At 39.8% G+C, this 25,255-nt stretch overlaps 1 protein-coding gene and 1 pseudogene across 1 annotated transcript; one reads left to right on the top strand and one right to left on the bottom strand.

Moving 5' to 3' along the window:
- The first annotated feature begins 3,625 nt into the window (after positions 1–3,625).
- Positions 3,626–4,084, top strand: LOC103201265 (annotated as a pseudogene).
- Positions 4,085–6,502: 2,418 nt separating this feature from the next.
- On the bottom strand, positions 6,503–20,230 carry LRRC42 (leucine rich repeat containing 42). The gene is made up of 7 exons (XM_007945931.2): positions 19,749–20,230; positions 15,417–15,548; positions 13,906–14,024; positions 12,622–12,710; positions 12,309–12,422; positions 7,634–7,718; positions 6,503–6,777 (listed from the first exon to the last, which is right to left on the bottom strand). Exons 1-7 carry the CDS (start codon positions 20,219–20,221, stop codon positions 6,503–6,505), a joined length of 1,287 nt encoding a protein of 428 aa, XP_007944122.1. The 5' UTR covers positions 20,222–20,230.
- Between the last annotated feature and the right edge of the window lie 5,025 nt (positions 20,231–25,255).

Raw genomic sequence — 25,255 nt, 5'->3', positions numbered from 1 at the left:
AGGACCATTGTCTGCCAACCCTATATATGATCTTGGATACACTCCCCATTTAGACATACCTAATTGTTTAGTCAGGAGAAATCTTGAAATGTTCTTTTTGATGATGAAGGCAACGCCATTCAATTTGTCATTCCCTGCATATTAGACCATAGGATTATCCTACTCAAAATGGCCAATACCAGTCCATTTCAGCTCACTAATGCTTAAGATATCAACCTTTATGCAATTCCATTTCATTTTCTACAAATTCCAATTTTCCTATTCATACTTTGTACATTCCATGTTGAGACTATTAACAGATGTTTTCAGCTGTTTCTTCTCATTTTGAGTCATGCCACACTGGCAAATTAAAGTCCTGAAAGCTTTACTCCATCCACATCATTGAGGTGGACTCTTATTTTGAGAAGGTAGCTTTTGCCCAGTGGTATCGAGTGCTTTCCAACCTGAGTGGCTTATCTTCTGGTACTGTATCAGACAATGTTCCACTGCTATACATAGGGTTTTCAGTGGCCAGTTTTTCAGAAGTGGACAGCCAGGTTCTTCTGGCACGTGTAAACTATTCAATACTTTTTCCATGAACAAATGAAGTGCTCAGTATTTTTTTTAATAAATGCATGAAATGAATTTGGCCTAATGTCAAATTCTTATTTAATTCTAATAATCTAAGAGGTTTTTATTCATAAATATGGGTAGGGTATAAGAATTTTCACTTGAACAAATGCCTTAGAAGACTCTGGGGCATGTGTCCAGAGACCATAGTTTTGAGAAACACTGATTTATTCATTCTGGCAAGCATTATGTAGATAGGCAGCCCAGTCGGGTCGGTTTTAAAAGAGGTAAATTAAGGCTTAGCAGAATTAAGTCACTTGTTCAAAGTTTATAAATGTGTCAGCAAGTGAATTATAAGAACCAAGAAATTCTTATTTTTTTTTAATAGCTAATCCTCACATGTAAATTAAACACAAATTACCTCATCTCTCACACTGGTCATAAATTCTTGACTTTCAAGTAAGTCATTAAAACAACATGTAGACTTTCCTAACTCCATTTGACTACAGAATGAATTGTTCAGATCAAAACAAGAAATATTTGTTTAAAGGAATCACCAGCACAGGGTAAGAGCCTTAAAAAGAGGATTAAAGCAAATGAAATGTTAGCTTTAAAAGTACAGTGTATTTATAAAAGAGAAGTAATCAAAGATTCTCTGGAAGGGGTAAATGTGGAAGAAAGATTTGCCTTTACAAGTGAGCAGAGTGAGTGGGATATTTGAAGAGTAATTCCAGATGTCACTTTCTGACACAGCGTTGTACCACACACGAGAGAGGTGGGGGTGGTGGTATCAAGGCAGACTCAAGTTGACTAACAATATATATGAAGTTTGACAAGTAAAGCTGGCTGTTTATTGGCACTAGGAATTTGGCAAGGTGTGCCACAGTCCATCCAAATTACATTTTAAAACTGTACCTTATTTCTACAATGAAGAGTTATCTGCACTGAGTTATCCTTTTACAAATTTCAGAAATCAGAGCCTTGGGTAATAGGCCACCTTTTCAGAGGCAGCACATGGACTAGCTCTAGATTAGTAAAGAAAACACATATCCAAGCTCTATCTTCATTGAAACCCTGGTTAGACTCCAAAGCATTTCCAAATATCAAGCTGGTGTTTTCAATTCCTTGAGGTATTTTCTCCCTTGATTTTACTTTTCAGTAGGTCTTGTTTTTGGCTCACATCTAGACCAGAGCTGTCCCATAGAAACATAATGTAAACCACAAATGCAAGCCACGTACATACAGTTGACCCTTGAACAACATGGGTTTGAACTGCCCAGATCCACTTACACACGGACTTTTGTCAAGATACGGATCTTGAAGAAACTCAAGAGCTAGTAGATACCATGCCAGAAGAATGAAGAGAAGCTAGCTTGATGGAGATGCACACTTCCAAACCAGTGCCAGACAACGAAGATGGAGAAGCAGTGCCAGAAGACAAACTGACATGAGAAAATCTGGCAGAAGGGTTCTGATTATTCAAGACTTCTTCTGGCTTCTTTTATGACATGGAGCCTTCTATGATATGGGCACTGAAACTAAAGCAAACAATAGGAGGATACCTTGTAGAAACATTTTGAGAGACAGAAAAAGCAAAAAAGGCCAGGAATTACGATGTGTTTCTGTAAAGTTACACCGAGTGGGGTTGCCTCTCCTGCTTCCTCTTCCACCTCCTCCACCTCTTCCACCTCAGACCACACAACTAACCCCTCTCCTTCCTCCTTAGCCTACTCCATGTGAAGACGAAAATGAAGACATTTATGATGATCCATTTCCACTTAGTCAATCATCAAGCTGTACAGTTAATGAACTTACCTGTTGTATGTGTGTGTCATGTGAAAATCTAGCAACTGTACAGCAAGAATCATGTCAATCAACTATTTATGTCATTGATAATGCTTCCTTTGAACAGGAGGCTATTAGGTATGTTTTTGGTGAGTCCAAAGTTATATGTGGATTTTCCACTGTGCGGGGGGTCGATACTCCTAACCCGTGTTGTTCAAGGGTCAACTGTAGTTGTCAATTTTCTAGTAGGCACATTACTAAAATAAAAACAGGTAAAATTAATTAATATTTTAACCTAAAATAATTATTTCAACATGTAATCAATATTTTAAAATTGGAATCTTATTCATTCTTTCTGGGATTTAGTTTTTGCTATCCAGTATTTATTTTACAGCAAATGTCAACTGGGGCTAGCCATATTTCAAGCGTTCAATAGATACTATTGAACAATAGAGACTATGCTATCAGACAATGAAGGTCTACAGCCTTGTTACTCAAAAGTGAGGTTCAAAAACTAGAACTGGTATCACATGGAAGCTTGTCAGAAATGCTGAACCTCAGGCCCCATTACTGAGTCAAAATCTGCATCTCAACAAGATCTGTAAGTGATTTGTATGAGTAAAACTTGAAAAGCCCTGTTCTCAGGCAGCAGTTGGCAAACTATGAGCCACAGGCCAAATTTAGTCAACCATATGCTTTTATAAACAGAGTTTTATTGAAATTCAGCCACTCATTAATTTATGTCTCTACGACTGCTTTTGCTATACTGTCAGAACAGTTGTAACTGAAATCATATGGCCCACAAAGCCTAAAATATTTGCTTTGTGGCCCTTTCAAAATAATGTGTTGAAAAGAACAAAGAAACTTATGCCACATACTAGACATATGATCTCAAACAAGTCATTGGTCTCAGGCTCTTCATCTGTAAAACAGGTGACAATCCTTACATTGCAGGACTACTGTGTAGACCCCTGGTAGTTTACTTAATAGATTAGCATATAATTGGGATTAAAAAAAATGATTATATGGACTAGGAAGAAAGGTCTGATGATCTTTTGAAAATCAGCCCATGAAAACCCTATCAGTTGCTTTTCATTTGGCTGGTAACCAGAAGGTTGATGGTTCAAACCCACAAGCCACTCTGCGGAAGGAAGACTGGACAATCTACTTCCATAAAGACTTACTGCCTTGGAAACCCAAAGGGGGTCGCTATGAGTCGGAGTCAACTTGATGGCAGTGGGTTTGGTTTGGTTTTGGTTTTGTGGCCATAGCTGAAGTGGTAGTGGCCAAAATGAAGTTCAATCCCTTTGTGACTTCTGACCGGAGCAAAATCTATAAAGGCTATTTCAATGTACCTTCCCACATTTGCAGGAAGATTATGTCTTCCCCTCTCTCCAAGGAACTGAGACACAAATAAAACATTTGGTCCATGCCCATCTGAAAGGATAATACCATTCCAGTTGTGTGAGGACAGTGTAAAGATTGGCAAATTGGCAAAGTAGTCCAGGAAAATGTATACAGAAAAAACCATGTCAACTGTATTGGTTTGGTATAATGAGATAAAGCTAAAGGCACGACTGTCCATGTGGGCATTCACCCCAACAACAAGGTGATTATCACTAGGCTAAAACTGGATCAAGATTGAAAAAAAAAAAAAAAAAAAAACCACTCAAACATAAAGCCAAATTTCACCAACTAGGAAAGAAAAAGCAAATACAAGGAAGAAACCACTGAGAAGATGCAGGAGTAAAATCCTCTTACATACACCTTCAATTAAAAAACATGAAAATGAAAGCAAAACCCCATGGGTCACAACGCTCCAATCCCTGATTATGGGGATAGCACAGGACAGTGCAGCATTCTGTCCCATAGTGCAGATGTAGGGGCTGACTCAGCAGTAGCTAACAACACTAACATCTTCTTTAAGTAGGCAATGTGAGAGTGGGCTTGGGAGTTGAAGAGTATATATAAACTATGGTTCTGTCATTTATAAGCTCTGTGATCTTGAATAAATCATTTAACTTGAGGCTAAATGACTTTCATAACTCTAAATTGGAGCTAACACCTATCTTCCGGGGTTGTTGTGAAGACAAGTGCAGCTCATCTAGACAGTCTTTGCAGCTCCCACCAAATGAATGGGTGAGACTATGCAAATGAGGTGTTTGTGGCCCATCAAGGGAATTGGATAGTTTGCTAATAATGTAAATAAAGTGCATGGGACCACACAAAACAGGTACATGGAACCCTAACATGTGGATTGGTCAGTTGTTATCCTACTAGGCTTAAACTGAGCCATCCCAGAAAAGGAAAGCAGGACCTCACCACAACCAAGAAAGAAAAGCTAAGAAAGCAGCTTGTCCTTTTGGAATCATGCTGGGAACTTCCTATATTGAGAAGATAAGAGAGAGGGAGCTGTAACACCAGAGATGGCAAGATGTATCAATAAGCTGTAGCAGAAAAATGACAGCAGCAGAGGCAACAGAACCAGGAGACTGGTAGATAAGATAGTACAGTGGGCTTCCTGACCCATGGAGCAAGAAAGCAGAGTGCCTTCAGGCAGGAGGCTTGCAGGTAGAATGGTGTGACTCTGGGCACATATTGGTGGAGCTAAAGAGCTTTGTAACTCTTGCCAGAACAAGGCAGAGGCCAGGCCAAGGGCCAGAGAAAAGTGTGCTTACAGGTACAGCTCAGAAGCAGCTATCCTGATAGAAGAACTGTATCCTGAATAATTTCTGATCCTGAATTGTGACCTGCTATTTCCCTAAAAAACCCCTTAATCATGAGTATGGTCTGTGAATTCGTTGTGTCCTCTGCAATGAATTACTGAATCCAGCAAAGAATTACAGTGTTGCTGGAGGTACATATGGTGTCAGAATTGGCAAAAAGGTCAGAGAGAGGAGGCATGTCTGACCTCCACCTTATAGGAAGCAGCCTTGGGCTGAGGCTGACAGTGATTCTCTCTCAACCTTGTGAAATTAGAGGTCACATGTCATTTTTACAACAGGCCTTAGAAAATAGAAAGCATTTAATAAGTTGAAGCTGTATTTAAGGAGCTCTGGTAGCGTAGTGCCTAAGGCACTTGAGTGCTAACCAGAAGGCTGGCGGTTCAAACCCACCAGCCACTCCTTGGAAGGGAGGCTGGGCAATGGGCAATCTATTTCCGTAGTGATACCATCTCGAAAACCCAAGGAGGGGTCACTATGAGTCGGGTCCGATTTGATGGCAAACAAGAAGCAGCTTTATTTACGATGAAGGATAGCATGTTTGGTAAAGCAGAGAGTCAGGAAAAAGGAAGACCCTCAATGAGATGAACATAATAGCTGCAACAAATGGCTCAAACATAGCAATGATTATTATAAGGATAGTACAGGACTAGGCAGTTTCATTCTGTTGTATACAGGGATGCTATGAGTCAGAATTGACTCAATGGCACCTAACAACAGCAGCTATTTTCATATATATATATTTTCTATTGGCTAAGTGAATGCTATTGCATATTTTAGGTCACTAGAATATAAATTGTAGTATAAGGTAGTCCCTGACTTACAAGGAGATTCCAGTCTGACAAATCTGTCGTAAGTTCTGACCTAAGTCAATATCTCATTTTCCTAATTTTCATTATTATTGCCTTTTATTATCAGTATTGCTATAAATCTGGCAGTGTTCTGAACAGTAAATCATAAAACTGAACATCTGTGAGTGACTATCTGAGAATGATTACATCAACAAATTATATGCTGCAACATATTACTAATAACGAGATGTATAAAAAACACAAAAACCAGTCTTAAGTGAGGTTCATCATAACCTGAATACATCATAAGTTGGGGACTACCTGTAGTAACAAATTATGCTAGGCTTCCTTGTTAGCTCACTTGCCTTCCATCCCAAACCAGCGTTATTTCCTGAGGCACCAGTCTATAATCCACAAGCAGAATTTAAGGACAGCAAAAACATTTATTTGAAAAAATTACTATGTATTGAAAATATACATTAGAAATTATTACATACTTCCATAGCAGTCCCCTCCCCAACCACAAAAGTAGAAATATCTGCTTGCTATGCTAATGTCATAGGTAAACTCAACCAAAAAATAATCATCAGTCACCTTTCCTCATACATCACAGCTGGGGGTGGGGTGGGGTGTGTGTCAACTTATATCTGCCTATCAATAGGAATTTAACAAGTCCCAGTCTTCCACAGTAAGACATACATATTTCTGCTTTGATGACTGTGAAGAGTTACTCTGCTCCTTCTCTGGATCCTCAAAAGCTCTCTTCTTGCTCTTCTTTGACTCCTGGCACAACGTAGTCTCCCGTTTCAACAATGGCCCATGGCAGTCTGGGGCTTTTGCTTTATAGAACTGGAGTTTCTCAGAAGAGCTCATGTGGGTGTCTGCCAGGGGGCACTTCACCAGGGTTTCTGTTTGAGATCGCTGTCCATCTAAAGGAGTGACAGAGGGAAGGGTGATGAGTTTACTACTCTGGCAACTTAATGCTTACATTAAGACTAGAAAGCTGACCCAAAGAAAATGACAAAGGCTCAAACAGGGTGACGTCTGGATTAATTGTATTTCATTCTGAGTGCCTTGTAAAGTAACAATGGTACGTGTTCTAGTACACATTGAAGGCATGTAGTATTCATACTGGAGTCTGAAAATCTTGGAATCAAATCCCCAATGTGCCACTTACAGGATAAGTGACTTTGCGTGAGTGACTTCTCTGAGACTCAGTTTTCTTATCTTTATAGGGATATAAAACCTCTATCATAAGGGTGATGTAAAGATAAAATAATGCATGAAAAAGGTTTAGCACAGTGTTTGGCACACAGTAGAAGCTCAATAAATGTTAGCTGTTATCAGTCAAAATGTGGACTTCACTGTCTTCTAAGAAGCTGAAAGCCAAATCTGTGGTTCAGTTTTAGCAAATGATACCACCTTATGCTCTATGTTTTGGTGTGTCTTGGATTCTTATTTCACTACTCTTATTTCCCCTTCACTTAAGATTCTATCACTTAATTTCTTTTTAATCTTCTGAACTCCACTCACTTTTGTGCCACTACAAATCCTTTTTGAAAGATGGAATATAGAAAATAATTTTTAAAAGCTATTTTCCTAGTGCTGGTTCTCAAGTTAGAGTAAACTTATGCACTAAAATATGCTGAGGGAATATAATTCTTGATGGATGATCACAAATTAGTGCTACTGTTATTCATTTTCCTATTGAGTGAACACAGGCTAACTGCTTCAAGGCTACAAAGAACCTAAAGGCAACGAGTCCAAGGAAAGAGAATGTCTCACAGAAGCGCTGAACTGCCATCCGAGGCTCCGAGGTTCCTTGTGGCTTCACAGCTTCTGAAGTTATGCGCTCCCACTGTAGTACGATCTAAAACATATTTAGAGATTTGAATCCATGTAAAACCTCAAGCTTTTAATCTCAAACCTTCCTTGTTCTCCCTGACTGCCTCCCCATAAACACAAACCCCTGTGGCAAATTTTACTTCAGATGATTGGTGGTAAGAGTAACAACTCAGTCAAGTCTAGATTTTCTGTTCTAGTGCAGAAGCTGGGTCAGAATATAAACATGCTGGATATAGGTATTTGTATGACTCAGAAAAGTCTATAAAGCTGACTCTCTGTTCTATATCCATCTTTATTCCAAGCCAGAAATAAAACATATCCCTTAAACTAAATACTAAAATTAAATATTAATTTTAGTATTTTTCACACATTCTAGACTGTCATTCTTGAAAATATACCAAAACTCATGTATGTGCATAAAATGCACCTCTTTCTATAGTCTCTCAATACTTCCTGATTAGTTTCCATTTTCTAAAAACTGCTGCTGCTGCTGTTGTTATGTGCCATCGAGTTGTCTCTGACTCACAGCGACCCCTCCTCCTTGGGTTTCTGAAGTATGTTGTTGTTGTTATGTGCTGTCAAGTTGGACCCGACTCATAGGGACCCCTCCTTGGGTTTCCAAGGCAGTATCACTATGGAAGTAGACTGCCCAACCTTCCTTCTGAGGAGTGGCTGGTGGTTCAAACTCCTGGTTAGCAGTCAAGTGCCTTAGGCACTATGCTACCAGAGCTCCCTCCGAGGTGACAGCTCTATGGAAGTAGATTGCTCAATCTTCTTTCCGAGGAGTGGCTGGTGGATTTGAACTGCCAACCTTCTGGCTAGCAGTCAAGTGTGCTATGTAGTAAATTACCTGGTATGGCTTTTCTAGCCATTAGTCTTTGTAAACTCTGTGGTGGAATTTGCTGTGAGCAACTGAGGAGCTCCTGATTATTAAAATTATCCACCTGAGATATTTCTGTTGAGAGTGGCACAAAGCAATGTTCCGGGAAGTTCGCTTTCTCTCAGGTGCTTAGAATTCTGATGTTACGATTGGTTACTTTGGCCACTTTGCCAGGCTCAAAAGAGGCCTCCTAGAGGCAGAACTCTCTCTGACTGCTGGCTGAGAAGGATATGCACCTGAGAGACACATGCTCCTGAGAGACATGCGCTGCTGGGGAAGAGACGCAAGAGATACGCATTGCTGAGAGAGACATCGAGAGACACACACTGTTGGGAAACTATGAGAGACTGTTGGCTGAGAGACGGTGGGCTGAGAGAGACTGAGAGTTGTTCCTGAACTTGAATTGTAGGCTGGTGCTTCCCTATTAAACCCCATAATCTGTGAGTTCTGTGTGGCCACTGCAGCAAATAATTGAACCCAGCGGAGAGGTGGTAGGTGCTGCAGAAGGAACAGATGGTGACAAGGCTGGAGGGAGGCAGCATGTTTGGCATCGCAGGAATAGGCCTTGGAATATTGATGGTGATTCTGTCTTCCTCTTGCATGGTTAGAGAAGGTCAGAAGATGGTGCCTCCGGACACCTTTGGCAAGTGCCTTAGGCACTTACACTACCAGGGCTCCCTAAAAACTGCTACAAATATATTTTTATTGTAAGCTACTACAAATTCTTTCGGAAATTTGAGTATAAACTATATATTCAGTTATGTGTCCGTGACACATTTTATGAAATAGGATGTTATGTGATTGGACATTGTACAAACACTGTATTATATATATGCAGTTCCAGGAATATAGACAAATTCCATTCCTAAGTCCGTCTTTAAGATGAATTTGTACATAGGTCAGAGCAGTTAGTTACAGTTCATATCTAACATCAGTCAGTCAAATGTTTGCCTTAGTACAAAGTGTACCTTTCTACCTATAAAAAACATTAAAGAAATACTTCCAGACACACTAAAACATCTTTAATGTAACAATACAGTAATAAAAATGTTTTGATGTACATTGCAAAGTAGGACCCGGTTTTCATTATTAACCATTGTATGTATTTCAAATCCTAATATAATAGGCTTTATGGGGTTTGGACCACAGATGTATACAGGTGTTGAATGTTGCCCTAACAGATGTTATACATGAGTATAAAATAAAGTAAACGATCATTTCATATATACCTGGAGAAACAAGAACTTTGGCATGCAATGAAATGATCATAAAGGAAAACAAGAAAAATATTTTCATAACACAAAGGTAGTACAACACAGAGTTTAAGAATATAGTTCTGAAGTTAGTTCTACCACTTACTAGCCAGGGGACCCCAGGCAAGTGATTTGATGTCTCAGTCTCATTTTATTCATCTATAAAATAGGGACTATTTAATAACAGTACATATCTCAGAAGGCTGCTGTAAGGATTAAATTAGAGTGCACACGAAAGGCTCAGCACAGTGTCTAGCACACAGAAAGCACTCAGTAAATATTCACTGACATCTCATCTGTGGTGCTTTCCTGGTTATGGAAAATGAGGACCAATCTAAGAGAATGCCAAGGTGGATTAATGTCTTAGAACCTGACAAATGAGTGGGTCGCAGGGAAAATACTTTTCACCAGTAACAGAAATAGAACATCAATAGGCAAAGCTGTTTGGAGATGGTAAAGAAGAAAACAGGTTTGGTTCTGGGCAAGCTGAATTTGAGGGGCCAGGTGGTTATTTGGGAATGGGAGCCTGATACAGGAGAGAAGTAAGGTGGAGTCATACTTGCAGGGCAGTTAAGGCTCTGAGAACAGTAAAGATCACCAGGGCAGTAAGGAGAGTGAAGAAAGAAAAAGCCACTGGATTTGGCTTTTAGATCAACTGTCACATTCAAAAGAACCATTTCAGTACAGCAGTGGAGGCCAGAACTAGATTACAAGAGACTAAGAACTGAGGAGGCAACAGAGGAGTAGAAGAGATAAGTAGGAAACAATTCAGTTGAGTTGGAAGCAGGCAAGCTGGAGCATGTTTGTACACAGAAAGAAAATAGTCAACAGAGGATGACAGAAGATACTGGAGCAAGGCAGTGGGAAAAAATGATTACTAGTAAATTATCACATAGGGAGCAGCTGGACGTCTTAAGGAATAGAAAATAAAAAAAGATAAAGAGCTTATCACTGGAATACAAGTAGCATACCAGTTTACCACTGACAGGAGGGAAGTATAGCATGGTTGAAAAAATGAACAAATTTTGAGACAGAAATAGGGAAGTAAAGGGATTCCTGTTATATGACCCTGTTTTTCTGGGTCACCAGCTGAGAATGAGGGCAAAACGAGAATAGAGGCAGCCTGAAACCACTTTAATAATGGATTGACAAGAGATGGCTAAAGCACTCTACCTTGCACTAGGGGCCCAGCTAAGGTTGGGTGGCATCACACGGCAGCAGGGCTAATCAGCTTCCTTTCAGGCCAGGCTGCCAGGTGTTTTACTTAATCCTCACCACGTCCTGAGAGATAGGTCCAAACCCAGGTCTCTTTTACTCCACAGCCTACTCTTTGTCCATCATACCTAACTTGTTACCAAATTCCATCAAGCCTTTTTTTGACCATCCCTCACTTACCGCAAGTCCACTGGCTGCAACTAAGACTCATCCAATGCTACAACCTTTGTCTGCCAATGCACTGTGGTAATTAGCTCACAAATATATTCTAGACCAACAAATGCTACTGAAAAAATGACTTATCAGCACCTCTTCTTCCTTTCCTATAGAGAAGTGATGCTACAATTAGGCAGTTGGATGGGTCCACTATTATGCATTAAGGCTTGGAGCCAAGGAAGGATGAGGAAATAATGGTTTGGTGGGTTCTGTACCCCTCTGCAAACCATCGGTTAAAGGTGTCTGAAGGAAGAAGGCACTAGTCACAGGTAAGCAGGTATCTACTAGTGTTGTATTACTTGGTTACTTTCTGACTCCTACTTAAATCTGTACTTTACCAAGTTGCAGAAGACTATCCAAAAGGTAAGGGAGTTAAGGTAAAATTCTGCCAAGAAGTTAAAAATGCAATGGCCCAATAAGAAGACAGACAAGCCATTTCCATTTCTTCACAAAGGTTCTAAAAACTAAGACAATGGCATAAAAGGAAAGAAGAGCTGGATCTGTCAGTGTGACTCTAGAATTTATTCTCTTCCTAGTCTAGTCTACTAATACTACTACTAATTCCTAGTCCAGCACTACTAAGAGAATCTGTCCTTCTGAAATTGCATCATCCTGCTTTTCTGCGTGGCAAGCCAGAATTTACTGTATTTTCTGAGTCATTTATAATACGGCATTTTTCCTAGGTCCATTAAAAATAAATCACAATTTAAGAATTGGCATCTAATACAATTCCTTAAATAGCTGGGTCAAGTTCTGGTAGCATAGTGGCTAAAAGCACTTGACTGCTAACCAGAAGGCTGGCGGTTCAAACCCACCAGCCACTCCTCGGAAGGAAGGTTGGGCAACCCTACTTCCGTAGTGATACTGCCTCGGAAACCCAAGGAGGGGTCGCTATGAGTCGGGGCCAACTCGACGGCACATAACAACAACAACAACAACAATGTGACATAAAGGTGACAACTGTACCAAGAGATACCAAGAAGATTAATGTTTTCAAAGTGTTAGGTAATGAAAACCCATAGTAACTGTAGAGGAGAGAAATGTGCAATACCTGGTCAGCCCAGCCCTCTGTCTTGCAGTTACTGTGGTCAAACTCCTTCAAAGGCACTTTGGAGTGAACAAGACCTATGTGGGTCTGGAGCTTGTGTTTGATGGCTTTGATGTCCTTGTGAGGGGGAGAGAGAATAGAAACACACAGCACACATTGATCAATTCTTACTTGCTTTCAGTAGGAAATAAAGACCACCATAATCACCACACTATTCTAAATGCCCACCAGCAGAAGCAAAATACCAAGTTGTGAATTGGATGCTTAGTTAAGTCATAAATAATCTTTGTCAACTAAAAGGGAGCAAAAGTCTTACCTTGAGCCCTGTCCCAGAGATATCTAAGCAGTTTAGTTTTCTAAAGGAAAAGAGGTATCCAATTCCTGCATCTGTGATCTCAGGGTTGCCTAGATGTAAAAAAAAACATAGATAGCATTCTGTTACAGTATAACTGCTGCTAAAATGCCAACTATAAGCTCAGAAGAAAGTCTGAGCAGTGATACAATATAAAATATTTTCAAAGTAAATTAAATATAACGGGAGCTATACCAGATGATCCTTAAAACTGCCTATAGCCCTAACGTTCCAGGATTGTGGGTGTTCGGAAATATAAATAAACCAGGTAGTTATCCCAAAAGGCCTAATTCAGAACTGTATAAAAACAGCATACATAAACATGTATTAAAATGTTCATCAGATTTTGTTCATAGCCACTTTGCCTCAAAAGTAAAGCATTTATTTTATTTTAAAAAGATTTTCAAGGGTACTTAGACACAAAAGACTATTACTATTCTCACTAACTACCATTTTTTTCTAGAATCTTTTCTCACATATTACCTTCTCACATCAGAGTACTGTATCAGGTACTGACTGACTCGCTGAGGTTATAACAGAGGCTGTTACACTCTACATGCTCAAAAAGTATTTGTTGAATGAATACATTTCCTTGCAAGCTAAGGAGAGCATTCATTATTATCTTCATTTTACAGAGGCTAAAACCAAGGTCCAGAAAGGTTACATAACTTGCTCAAGGGCACACAGCTTACAAGTAGCAAAGCAAGGATGGTCCTCTGACCTCAAAGCCTTGCTCCTCTTATTCTTTCAACATCATACCATTCTGCCGTATATTCAACAGATGTTCAGTTAAATTGTAAATGGTCTCTATCAACTTCCTACCATGGAGTCAGTAACTGGTTAATCTTGAAGAAGTTACCCCATTGTGGATTTATATAGATTTTTATTGGACACCAATAAGGAAGATACATAACTGACAGACACAATGGATCAGAGACTCAAAGAAAGTCCTTTACATATGCAATGAACATGATGAAAGGCTGCCTGGTCCGCACATGCTGCAGTTGAGTAACTTGGGTGAATCTGTAAGGACTTCCCCTATCCCAAAGAGATGGCAGTAGGCCAGGAAAGGCATCTGGCCAGGAGTCAAGAGCTTCTGGCTTTAATCCTGCTCTGCCACTAACTTGCTAAAGCACCCAGGAAAGAAACCTCTCTTCAATTTTATCACCTCTAAATTAAAGGGAAGAACCAAATAATCTCTAAGGTTATTCCAATATTAATACTCTATAATGCCTTAAAAAAACTTACAAGATAAGTCTAATAATGTCAGATTTTCAAGGCCTCTTTTCATCACTCGAACTGGTGCTGTCATTTTCTGCACTCCAGCATCAGATAAACAATTATCCTTCAGGTGGAGCTGAGTTACACTAGGAAACAAAGTCCATCAGTAAATTAGAGTTTGAGAAAGTCTAGGCATGAGAACATGCTTTCATAAACTTTGTTTAAGAAGATAAAATATCATATCAGCTAAACCCTGCCAATTTAATACCCAATGTTTTAAAAGAGTTAAAGATCTCTTGGTGCTATTTCAGTTACGAAATGATGGTTAACAGGAATCAAAGTGTCACGTAGTACTAATCTCTGATGACCAGGCACTTGAAAGGTGTATGGTTGAATGAGGTAAGTAAGGACTTCCATCAAGGGAATAAACACACAATGTTCAACACAAAAGCTGCAACCACTCCCATGTCACTGAGTTGAATTCTGACTCACAGTGACCCTCTAAGACAGAGAACCGCCTCTCAGTGTTTCCAAGGCTGTAAATCTTTATGGAAGTAGACTATCATATCTTACTCCTGCACAGTAGCTAGTGGGTTCAAACTGCCTATCTTTCAGTTAGCAGCCCAGAGCTTTAACCACTATACCACCAGGGCTTTTCACAAAAGTTTGTGCCTGACAAATTCTGTGAAAACCAAACAACATTCTACATGTCAGGAAAGTCTACTAAAGAACTCTTAAGAATTCCTTCTGCAAAGCAAACACTCCTCTAATTTTAATCAGTTTTCCAAATCTGTATTTTCAGATTGGGTTATAACCCAAATCCATCCAGCTAACCTGAATTGGTGTGCTAATGTGCTGCCCCTCACACAACAAGAAATCTGAGCCTTGCTGCTAACCTCACACAAAAATACCTTTGTATGGGGCAGTGTGTAGGTGTCACTGTCAGAGGCAGGCCCCGGTAGCAGGCTAGACTCAGGTTTGCAATGCTGTTATCCTTCTGGGTGTTTATGAAACCACAGAGGAATCCATCTGCCCTCCTCTCTGCTGGCTGGACTGAGTAACCTGAAATCAGTAGGACTACGTGTGAATAGTATGAACTGGGCCATTTCTTGCAATCACAGTTCTTGAAGGGGACTTATTCGGCTGTCTTTAGTAATTCAATTTCTTTATAACTTATAATTCATTGATAAAAAAGAAAATGGTAATGCCTGGGGAAAACTATATGTTTCATTTATTGCTAGAATAAACTAGGACCAGACAAATAAAGAACAATATAATTTTTCAACCCCAGATTAACTTCAAGTACTACATGTTGAAATACAGCTTGTTTAGAAAAGAGAACCAACTGACTGACTTTCCTAAGAGTCACCCAGCCTATACTACTTGTCCAAATAGAGCTTGAAAATATTTTAGGGGAAAGAAAAAATCAGCAAATAAAACAGGATTGGAAAGTAATCAGCATTCCTTAAGATTACTTTGGAATAGTCCCTTAAAATAATAGTAAAACAATTCATTGACAAATGGCGGCAGGTCCATACCTAGACAGGGCCTCATTGGTAAGATGTTCTAGAAGTTCATGTTCATCTCCAAGCTTGCAACAGGAAAGATCCAGGCAGGTCAGCTCCCGGAAAGACTTTATCTCTTCAAGTTTTTCTGAAATCACCAGGTATCTGTGGAGCATGGAATGCAATCAACAACTTCTCTTTTCCTTCTTTTAAAACATTACCTTCTGTGGCTTGGTGCCATTCCATCAGGCTAAAGCACTACACAATAAGCAGACTTCACTAAATACTATCTGGGCATAGGATGAATCTGCACGCAACACAAGTATGTGGACCTGCCCTCTCAAGGTGCTTGTTATTCTGCTAACTTCACTCCAAAAGTATGTGCAGTATGACTGCTACAAGGACTCACTCTAATCGAAATGGTTATTACAACAATCCTGTAAACCCCAGCAACTTAATTACAGTGGAGCAGCTTGCCAAATTGGTATCAGGAAGCATCAGGGAGTCCCCTGGAGACGCAAAGATCAAAAAGGCATTCATTCCACAGCTCAGGCCCAGGACTCCACCCTGCTTTTATTTTGTTCATCTATTTCAGGTGAGGTAAGTGATTTAAAAAAAAAAAAAAAAGTTTAGATGTTATAGTGGATACTGTGGTCTGCCTCCCAGATTTTCCTTGATCAAAAAGGCATTCATTCCACAGCTCAGGCCCAGGACTCCACCCTGCTTTTATTTTGTTCATCTATTTCAGGTGAGGTCAGTGATTTAAAAAAAAAAAAAAGTTTAGATGTGACAGGAAACAGAAAGAAAAGGATGCCAATAGGGAAAGTGACTTGTGGCAAGAGCACACCTTTCTTATTCACTTTTCTCTTGGATGTCTAGAACTTTCCACAGCAAGATGGCATGCTTGGATCAGTGGGGTCCTACTTTTAAAAAGAGATTTTGATGTCTTTCCTTCCTACTTCCAACCAAAATAATGTCAGATATAGACAGATGGCTCAGGGGCACTGATACCCCCATTTAAACTGCAGAACCTGAGCTGCCTGGCCACTGAGCTCAGCTGGGTACACAAATGAGCCTTATTTACTCAGACATATTTTAATTGCACTGCAAATAAAGCTGCTGTTTTTTCATCTTCCAATCACACTACTGAAGTAGGTTAACAGGGATTTGGAGGGATCATGGGCAATCAGAGAAAGGAAAATACATATCCTTTACTCAAGTAACCAAAATATTTTTAGTAGTTCTGAAACAAGGGTTATCTCTGAAGGCTGTAACAGTGTGCAACGTGATTAAAGAACATTATAAAAATCAAGGCTGAGAAACCAATACACAAGACCACAGGCTAATCCAAGACATAATCAAAGCTTTGGTCTTGCTTGTAAGTAACCTTCCAATATTCTTCTTAAAGAGCTCAGAACAGTAGAGTTGAGAAACAATAGAAAGAATACATATTTTCGTTATCAGACAAAGCCAAGTCTGCATTTAACAGCCCTTATTACTTGTGTGATTCTAAGAACGTTACTTAACCTCTCTGAACTTTAAAACTTGGAATGATACTACTCAGGATACTTAAGAAAATTAAAAATAGGCCTTCATGAAATGGTAGCTATTATTATTACTTCAGTAACTCAGCATACCCATTTAAGGAAAATACCACCAGTGGAATTAAAAATCACTGGGTTTCAACATAAGGGAGGTGAGAGTTTTGTAGGATTAGAGCCCAGTTGCAAAGACACTGGCTTGTTTGGCAGGCAGCTTTGTGACCTAGCCCCAAGAGAGCAAGTGCCTGCACCTACTCAATTATTTTATTTTCAATTATTTTCTCAAGCCTTGAGTTTGAGCTATTTCCCTTTGATCCGAACCCTTTTGTGCTAGTGAAACCTTTTGTTGCCACAGCTTCAGCCCTGAACTGCAAAGGCACCTCTAATCTTGTCTTCTTCCTATTTTCCTTTGGGGATTCAGGAGGAGAAACCAGAGTTCTAATCACAATTCAAAGTTTCTACTCTTATATCTGAATAAAATAGCAAAATTGTACAATAAAGTACATGAGCCAGAAGATTATGTTAAAACTGTTTCTTACATTTTTTGATTCTAAAAGTAATGGCTGTTTATTGAAGAAAAAAATCAAGATATAAAGAAAATTAAAAACAACTTCAATCCCACCACTTAGATAATGACCACATTTTGGTACATTTCTCTTTTTTCTAATACCTATAATTATTTAAAAAAAAATTATCATCATATAGTATATATTTCCATTTATTATTCCATTTCCATCTTTTTCCATTTATTATATCAAAAACATCTCACATCATTTTATATACCCTTTGAATGTCATCTTAATAGTTATATTTCATCACACAGATGTATCATAATTTGTTTAACCAATGCTCTATTGCTGGACATTTATATAGTTTTCAGATTTTCACTATTACAAATGGTAGTACCATTTTATCTAAGAGAATACCCTTACATAAAAATATTTGTTCCCTTCCCTAATTATTACAATAGAATAGATTCTTAAAAGTGGAATTAATTGGTGAAACAAATGGTATGGATGTTTTTAAGGTTCTTGATACATAATTGCCAAAGTGCTTTCCAGAAACGTTACAATTATTCACATGCTCATCAAACATGAATGAAAATTCTATTCTCATCATCATGCCACCAACGCCACTGGAACAGTTTGCATTCATCACAAACAGTGTTTATGTAGCATCTTCAGTAGCATGATAAATACTTAAGCTACAATGGTTAAGTGGGGGAAAAACAGAATATAAAGGTATAGAGAGAGTATATTCCCAAATGTGTAAAAATATTTTTGAAAATGATTATCATGAATGGTGGGATTATGAATGTTTTTATATTAGTTTTCTTTATTTCTCAAATAGCATGTACTGCTTTTATAAAAAGTATTTAGAAATAAGGCGTATGTCATAACTTTTTCATTTTTGTAATTTTCCTATAAATAACTTGAATAAAAAATGAAGGAGCAAAATTTATTTATGTGTATGAGTTACAATGTAATGCTGCATGATTCTTTTCATTTAGGCAAGGTAACTTTCTTTCTTTCCACTAGCAGCAGCTCAAAGCCCAGCCATGACTGAAACCACAGCAGAGACAGAGCTTCCTTTCATAAGGAGCTTGTTCTGTTCAAGTTCATGTTTCTGTTCTCTTTTGCACATACTTATGTCTTTTCTTTTTAAAGTATACTGTCTGGCATGGAGTGAAACTAGTAAATTGTATAAGCTGATTAAATAATGATCGCTCCTTTTTATTTTTTGAGTATATGAGCTAACTGTCCTTAGCTTATGTTTTCTAGTATGACTTTCTCTTTTACTACATGCTTTTTGTTTAGTCTGTTTTAATGGTTATGTTGACTGTGCATATTAATAGTAACCTGCCTTTCTAATCACAAAATATTTCATATGGTAACATATCATACAGCCCTTAAAAAAAACTTCAAGTATTGATGATCAAATTACATAAACAAGGCATGTAACAGTGTATGAAGTATGTTGCCATTTGTAGAAAGGAGAGAGCTATATATCCATGTTTATCTACAAAATATCTCTGGAATCAATTTTCTTTTTATCATTCCAGAGACAGTGCCTCTGGAGAAAGAAAACAGGAGATGAGATTGGAGGGAGGCTTTTACTTCATTTTATATCCTTTTGTATTTGCATTTGATTGTTTGCCATGGTCTATTTTTATTATTGTTATTTTTCAATGCCTTAACTTTTTTTTTTTTTAACCCTATGGGAGAATAACATTTTTAAATAAAGAAAAGCATATGAGAAAAGGCAAGTCACAAGAGAAAACATCTGCTTTGTTATAAGATAGATCTTGGTATTAGAACCTTACCTGAGATTTTCCCAACTTTAGGATACTCAAAATTTTAACTACTCATTCTTTTAAGGTTGCTTTGTATTTCATGCTCAATATCTAGTGGTTTGAAAACTGAAACAGGGCCAAGATCTCTGGGTTATGAACTTCCATCTCCAAGAAGATATCAAGAGATATTCAGAAGATTGCATGTCTTTCCTATTTTCACTAATTAGGAAAAGTGGCAGAAGAGAATTTCCAACCTAATGGAGGAGCTGCAAGGATTAATTTATCCTGTAATGTGTTTTCAAAATAAAGGTAAGTGTTGTTTGGGTGTGCGTGGGAATGGAGGAAGATGATCATTTTTCTCAAACGGCCTGCCATTTTTTTTTTTTTCCATGTATCAGGATCTTTCTGTGTTTGGAAGTTCTAAATTGAAATGCTATTTGATGAAGGAAGCCTCTGGGCCCACTAAGCTCCAGAGCTTGACAGAATTAACACACCCAATGAAATACTCAATATCTTAATTAGAATACCCACCTGTTTCGCAAACACAGGGAGCAAAGCACCAGACTTCCATAGGCCTCAGTGAATTTCTGTAAAGCCCTCAGCCCCGCACCTGGCTCTGTGAATTTCTGTCTGGCTTCAGCAGCAGAGAACAGCTTTTCAGCAATCTGCTCAGGGAAGCCAATAAGGGAATCGATGTGATCAACATTGTCAGAGATGAAGCCCAGGACCAGGCTGAAGAGGGATTTGGCGGAGTACCGGAGATTCCCCTCTCGGGTATATGTGAAGATGAAATGATCAGTCTTCTCTTTCTGTGCAGTATCATCTTCCCTGTTCATACAAAGCTCCACAGAAAAGCCTTTGGGAAACAGTCTGAAAGGCTTTGGCTTCTGCAGGCTACTCCTGACACCATCCAGGGCCAGATTGACCATGTGCAGCTGCCCATTTTCTCGCACGTAGATGGGCCCTGGGTCCAGGTGGTTTTCTGAGTTGAGGTAGTAAGACATTGCCTTGGTTATGACTATAAAAACAAGGCACGAGGGAAACAAATCCAATTAAAATGCCATTTGTAACATGTAACTTCATCTTGCTGTGCCCAGACCTTTATTAGCATACCAGGCAGGCCCTGTGGCTGGCTTGGTTTTCAAAGTGGACTAGACTAGTCACCTACGACCTTTAGCACTGGAAGTTGTCTCCTTCTACTGCCTCTACCTGGAATGCCTTTTCCTCCTCCCCCTTTTCTTCTCTATCAGTTGAACTTCTATTCAACTTTCAAACTAAAAACCTGTTGCCATCAAATCAATCCCAACTCATAGCCAACCCCAGAGCAATCTGTGCTCCGTAGGTTTTTATTGGCTGTAATCTTTACAGAAGCAGACTGCCAGCCCCTTCTTCTGTGGTGCCACTGGGTGGATTCCAACTGTCAACCTTCAGGTTAGTACTCAACTGCAAACCATATGTGCTACCCAGGAACCTAAATTTATTTTTCAAAACCTCTTTCAAATCTCATTTCTAAAATTCAGATGTAGACAAAGATTCATTCTCGGGGGGGTGGGGTAGATCCACATGTGCAACAAGGGTGTTATTAAGTAAATTATAACATAAGCCATAGAATGTTATGCAGCCATTAAAATGGTAGCCTTTTTATTAATTTGTAAGTTACAAAAAGAACGTACAGAATTCACCATTTTTTTAAAAACATGTTTACACACAGAACAAAGACTACAAGTAAGTAATGTACTCACTACCTAGGCACTTTCCACAGTCTACTGTTGTACTTGGCTCAAGGTTTTGCTATTGACTTTTTTCTGGGCCTGCCCTTCCTCTGGTTTGAGCTCCTTGAGAGGAAGGACCATGTTTCATTCACCCAAGCTCTCTAACACAGTGCTCTGACATGTAACGGTCCCTAAGCAGTAGTCCCTCAAGTTTACTTGTTTGCTAAACATTACAAAGACCACAAGCAACAGGGTTTTTTTTAAATCTACAAACAGACTTTTGTGGTATAATGAATTACTTGAAGTGACTCTTCTAGCCATGGTTTTTGTGACTCCCTCCAGGTGAATTGGGTGGAACTATGCAAATGTGAAGTGCTTGTGGTACACAAAGGGGATTGGATAGCTTGTTAACAGTGCAAATAAGGTACATAGTACCCTTGTGGGGACGTTGTTGTTGTTGTTATGTGCTGTGGAGTCGGACCCAACTCATAGCGACCCCTCCTTGGGTTTCTGAGGCAGTATCACTACGGAAGTAGACTGCCCCATCTTCCTTCCAAGGAGTGGCTGGTGAGTTTGAACCGCCAGCCTTTTGGTTAGCAGTCAAGTGCCTTAGGCACTATGCTACCAGAGCGCCTTTGTGGGGATGGGACCATGGAAATAAGGTATATGGAACCCTAATGTGGGGATTGGTCAGTTTTGCCATCTTGCTAGGCTTAAAATGAGCCATCCCAGAGGTGGATAAAGGGAGATCCCACTGCCATCAAGATGGAAGAGCTGGGAGTAGAGCATGTCCTTTGGAGACAAGATCCTGGCACAGAGACAGCAGAGTGTGCCAGCAGAATCAAAAGACACAAGACAGAGCAGTGGGCTTGCCAGCCCACGGAGTAAGAAAGCCGAATGCCTTCAGGCAGGAAGCTTACTGGCAGAGGAGGTGCACCTATCAGCAGAGCTGTAAGAGCTTTTTAACACTTGCCCAAGCAGGGCAGAGGCCAGACCAGAGAGGCCAAGAGCCAAAGAGAGGTGGCCTCCGTGCATGGCTGAGTGGAGGCGCTCTTGATTGAAGAATTGTAACCTAAGTGTTCCTGAACCTGAACTGTAATCTGAATCGCTTCCCTAATAACCCCATAATTGAGAATACTGTCTGAGTTCTGTGTGGCCAATGAAACAAATTATCAAACTCAGCAGAGAAGTAAAGAGTATCATGGAAGGGATGGTTGGTGTCAGAATTGGTGAAGGGGTTGGAAGGTGGCAGCATGTCTGACTTTATGCCTCATAGGAATCAGCCTTGGGCTGATGTTGCTGACGGTGCTTTTCTCTCCCCTTTGTAAAGTCAGAAGACAACACCACCTCCACGTTCTTTCTGCAACCAACATCCATCACAAGAACTAAATAAAAGCTACTGGAAGTTTCATATTTATTAAACATCTATTAAGGTATTTTGGGGGTAAGGCAAAAATAAAATATGGCTGGATATTTTTGCAATCATGTTGTTGTTGTTGTTGTTGTTATGTGCCGTCAAGTCGGCCCCGACTCATAGCGACCCCTCCTTGGGTTTCCGAGGCAGTATCACTACGGAAGTAGGATTGCCCAACCTTCCTTCCGAGGAGTGGCTGGTGGGTTTGAACCGCCAGCCTTCTGGTTAGCAATCAAGTGCTTTAGCCACTATGCTACCAGAGCTCCTTTTGTAGGGGACATTTTGTGCCCAAGCACTAATGGTAATAAATTACTTGTTTTCCTGAGTACTGTGAAATTCCAAAATATACAAGGAATTGCTATGCTAAATAAAACTGAAGTATTTGATTATCATTTCTACAAAAATTTAAAGAAAGAGATAAAATTTAAAATACAGTCAAAAAATTGGTATTTCTCCTACGACTGATTTAGAGTGAACAATCTCAGCTTCTTCTCAATCACTGCAGGGCCAGGATGTGGCTATGATGCTACTTAAGAATGTCAGCAAACAAGTCAGTGATAAAATATGCTGGTCTCTAGAGATCAGTGATGCCATTTATGGGAATCAGTACTATTGTCTTTATCCTCTAGTGCTGCTATAACAGAAATACCACAAGTGGATGGCTTAATAAATAGGAATTTATTCTCTTAGAGTTTAGGAGTCCAGAAGTTCAAATTCAGAGGCCTGCTTCAGCAGCTGAGTGAAGGCCCCTCAACCTTGGGCCTCAGCTCTGCCTCTTATTCCAGGCCCACTGCAGCTAGAGGCATCTCCTATCTCAGACAGGTGCTGGTTGCTGAGGCTGATGAACCCAAGGTTAGCAGGTAAAATGGCACAATCCCAAGATTGGTAGCCAACACAACAGGGAACTGGTTCCAGTTTAGGAATAATCCCAAGATTGGCAGGCAACATGACAGGCCACCGGTTCAAGTCTAGGAACTGGAGATGCAGACTCAGCCAAACACAGGATCCAGATGTGCCAAAAAGCTACAGGCTTTTCCCAAAGCTCTTCCATATATATTGGAAGCGAGCCACACCCTGAAGGCAACTCCCCTGCCATGATTAACATCTCACAGCAGATTCCCCATGGAGTTGATTATACCATATCCAATCCCATCATGAGGAAAAATTACATCCAGCTACGATGCTATTCAAAATCACGGCCCAACCAGATTAACACACATCCTTACCTACCACAGCTATCCACGTTCTCCTAAGGATAATCATGTGTGTAAAAGGTACATCAGAAAATAGGACCCTGTCTAGCCCTAGAGCCTCATCCTTTCCTGTTCACCCCTTATACCCTACTCTTTGGTCATTCCACGATACTCAGGGGAGTCTGACGTGCTTTCTTACCCTGTCGGCCTTTCCTCATTCTGCCCCTTTTGGCTGAAACACTCTTCCCTGCCTCCCTGACCTATCCAATTCCTACTGTCCTCAACTCATCTCAGCCATCATTCCTCTCCTGGGAAACTCTCCCTAACCCTTGCCCCAGTGCATGCCTATCTGGTTTTTCCAGAGTACCCAGTATCTCTTTCCACATGCACTTAGCACCACATACTATGTCTGTTAATTTGTCAGTGTTCCCAGAGCTGTGAAGACAAGGCACTCACTTGATTCCTTTCTCTTTCCCAGTCTAGCATAGTGCCTAGTACTGAGTAAGTTCTCAACAGTTTTGTGCTGAAGTGAATGAGAGGAAGAGACCTCTAAGGGATAGAGTCAGTGCTCAGAGCTGCAGGGCCTCCTGATATTGTTGCTAGAGCCAACTCCTCTTCCCAGCAACAGCTGCAGGCTTCTCCCCCCACTTGCCAGACCCCTCTGCAGGTGGCAGAAGCAAAGCAGATAATGGGAGTATAGCACAACTGGTACTATGGGGGAGAGGGGGTCTACAACCTGTCACAATGCCAGCTCTTATAACCCATACTGTTCTCTTGCCAGCATTCAGTGCCTCTTGCTATTCAGTGCCTCCTGCTAAGGAGATGCCTCACTTAATCCAAACTCTTCTTCCAACAGGAGTAAGCATCTGGCCCTTCGACTTCATAGATCTTAAACTTGATGAGGAGATAAGCAGATCTCCTTCAGTCTTTATCCCTGGAATTGGACATTCAGAGCCCTAATCTAACTTTAGATCAGAAAGCAGACACTAGGCAAGGCCCCAAAAAGGAGTAACTCGATTTTAATAACAGAAAAGTAAATTCTATGGAAAATGCTCAACTCGCTGCATTACTCCTAACCCTCACCTCACTCCAATAGTGCCTTCTACAATCTTTGGAGTAAAATGGGCAAATGGATGAGTACATGGAGAAATGACCACTTTGGGTGCAAATTAGAAAAGTATGACTCCACCCAGCAGAGGGCACAAGCAGTTTGGGTTCACAGAAACGATGCCAACTCAGGTTTCTCAAAATCCTGGAAGGTTTGGCTTCCTAGGATCATTAAAACACACACATACACACACACACAAACACACATAATTCTGGCTATATTTTATCTTTAAAGTTACTTATTGAATGGTATTTTCCTCTCTAAATGATGAGAGAAAAAAAAGTCAATGATTTTCTGGAAAGTAAACCCACATTTTGGGTCCAGAAGCCCAAGCCCTCTCCATTCTTCAATTATGATAACTGAGATAGTTGAAGAATTGACCTTGGTTCTGGAAATTCTGATGACTTTCTATTACTAAATTTGTACATTCTGCATTCTCCCGGTAAGGAGCTTCTGCAGAGTTTATAAAACAATCTGAGAACTAATGTTTAAGTTCTTCAAAGTTAAGAACTCTACATGCAAGAGATTTCTACACAAAACTCTGTACTTGGTTTCTTGTGCCCCTGACCATTACACACACACATATGTAAATATATATTGTTGTTGTTGTT

This window comes from Orycteropus afer, unplaced genomic scaffold (genome assembly GCF_000298275.1).
Source record: "Orycteropus afer afer isolate SDZICR_OR568_19922 unplaced genomic scaffold, OryAfe1.0 scaffold00145, whole genome shotgun sequence".
In the NCBI taxonomy this organism is placed as follows: Eukaryota; Metazoa; Chordata; class Mammalia; order Tubulidentata; family Orycteropodidae; genus Orycteropus; species Orycteropus afer.
The sequence above is the reverse complement of the archived record's forward strand: the minus strand, read 5'-3'. Positions and strand labels throughout refer to the sequence as shown.

Coding starts and splice junctions, on each gene's coding strand:
- LRRC42 (XM_007945931.2), bottom strand. CDS start 20,221: ATGTCTTACTACCTCAACTCAGAAAACCACCTGGACCCAGGGCCCATC. Junction 15,549..19,748: donor TCCCTGTGTTTGCGAAACAG/GTGGGTATTCTA, acceptor CATGCTCCACAG/ATACCTGGTGATTTCAGAAA. Junction 7,719..12,308: donor CAGAGGGCTGGGCTGACCAG/GTATTGCACATT, acceptor AATATGTTTTAG/ATCGTACTACAGTGGGAGCG.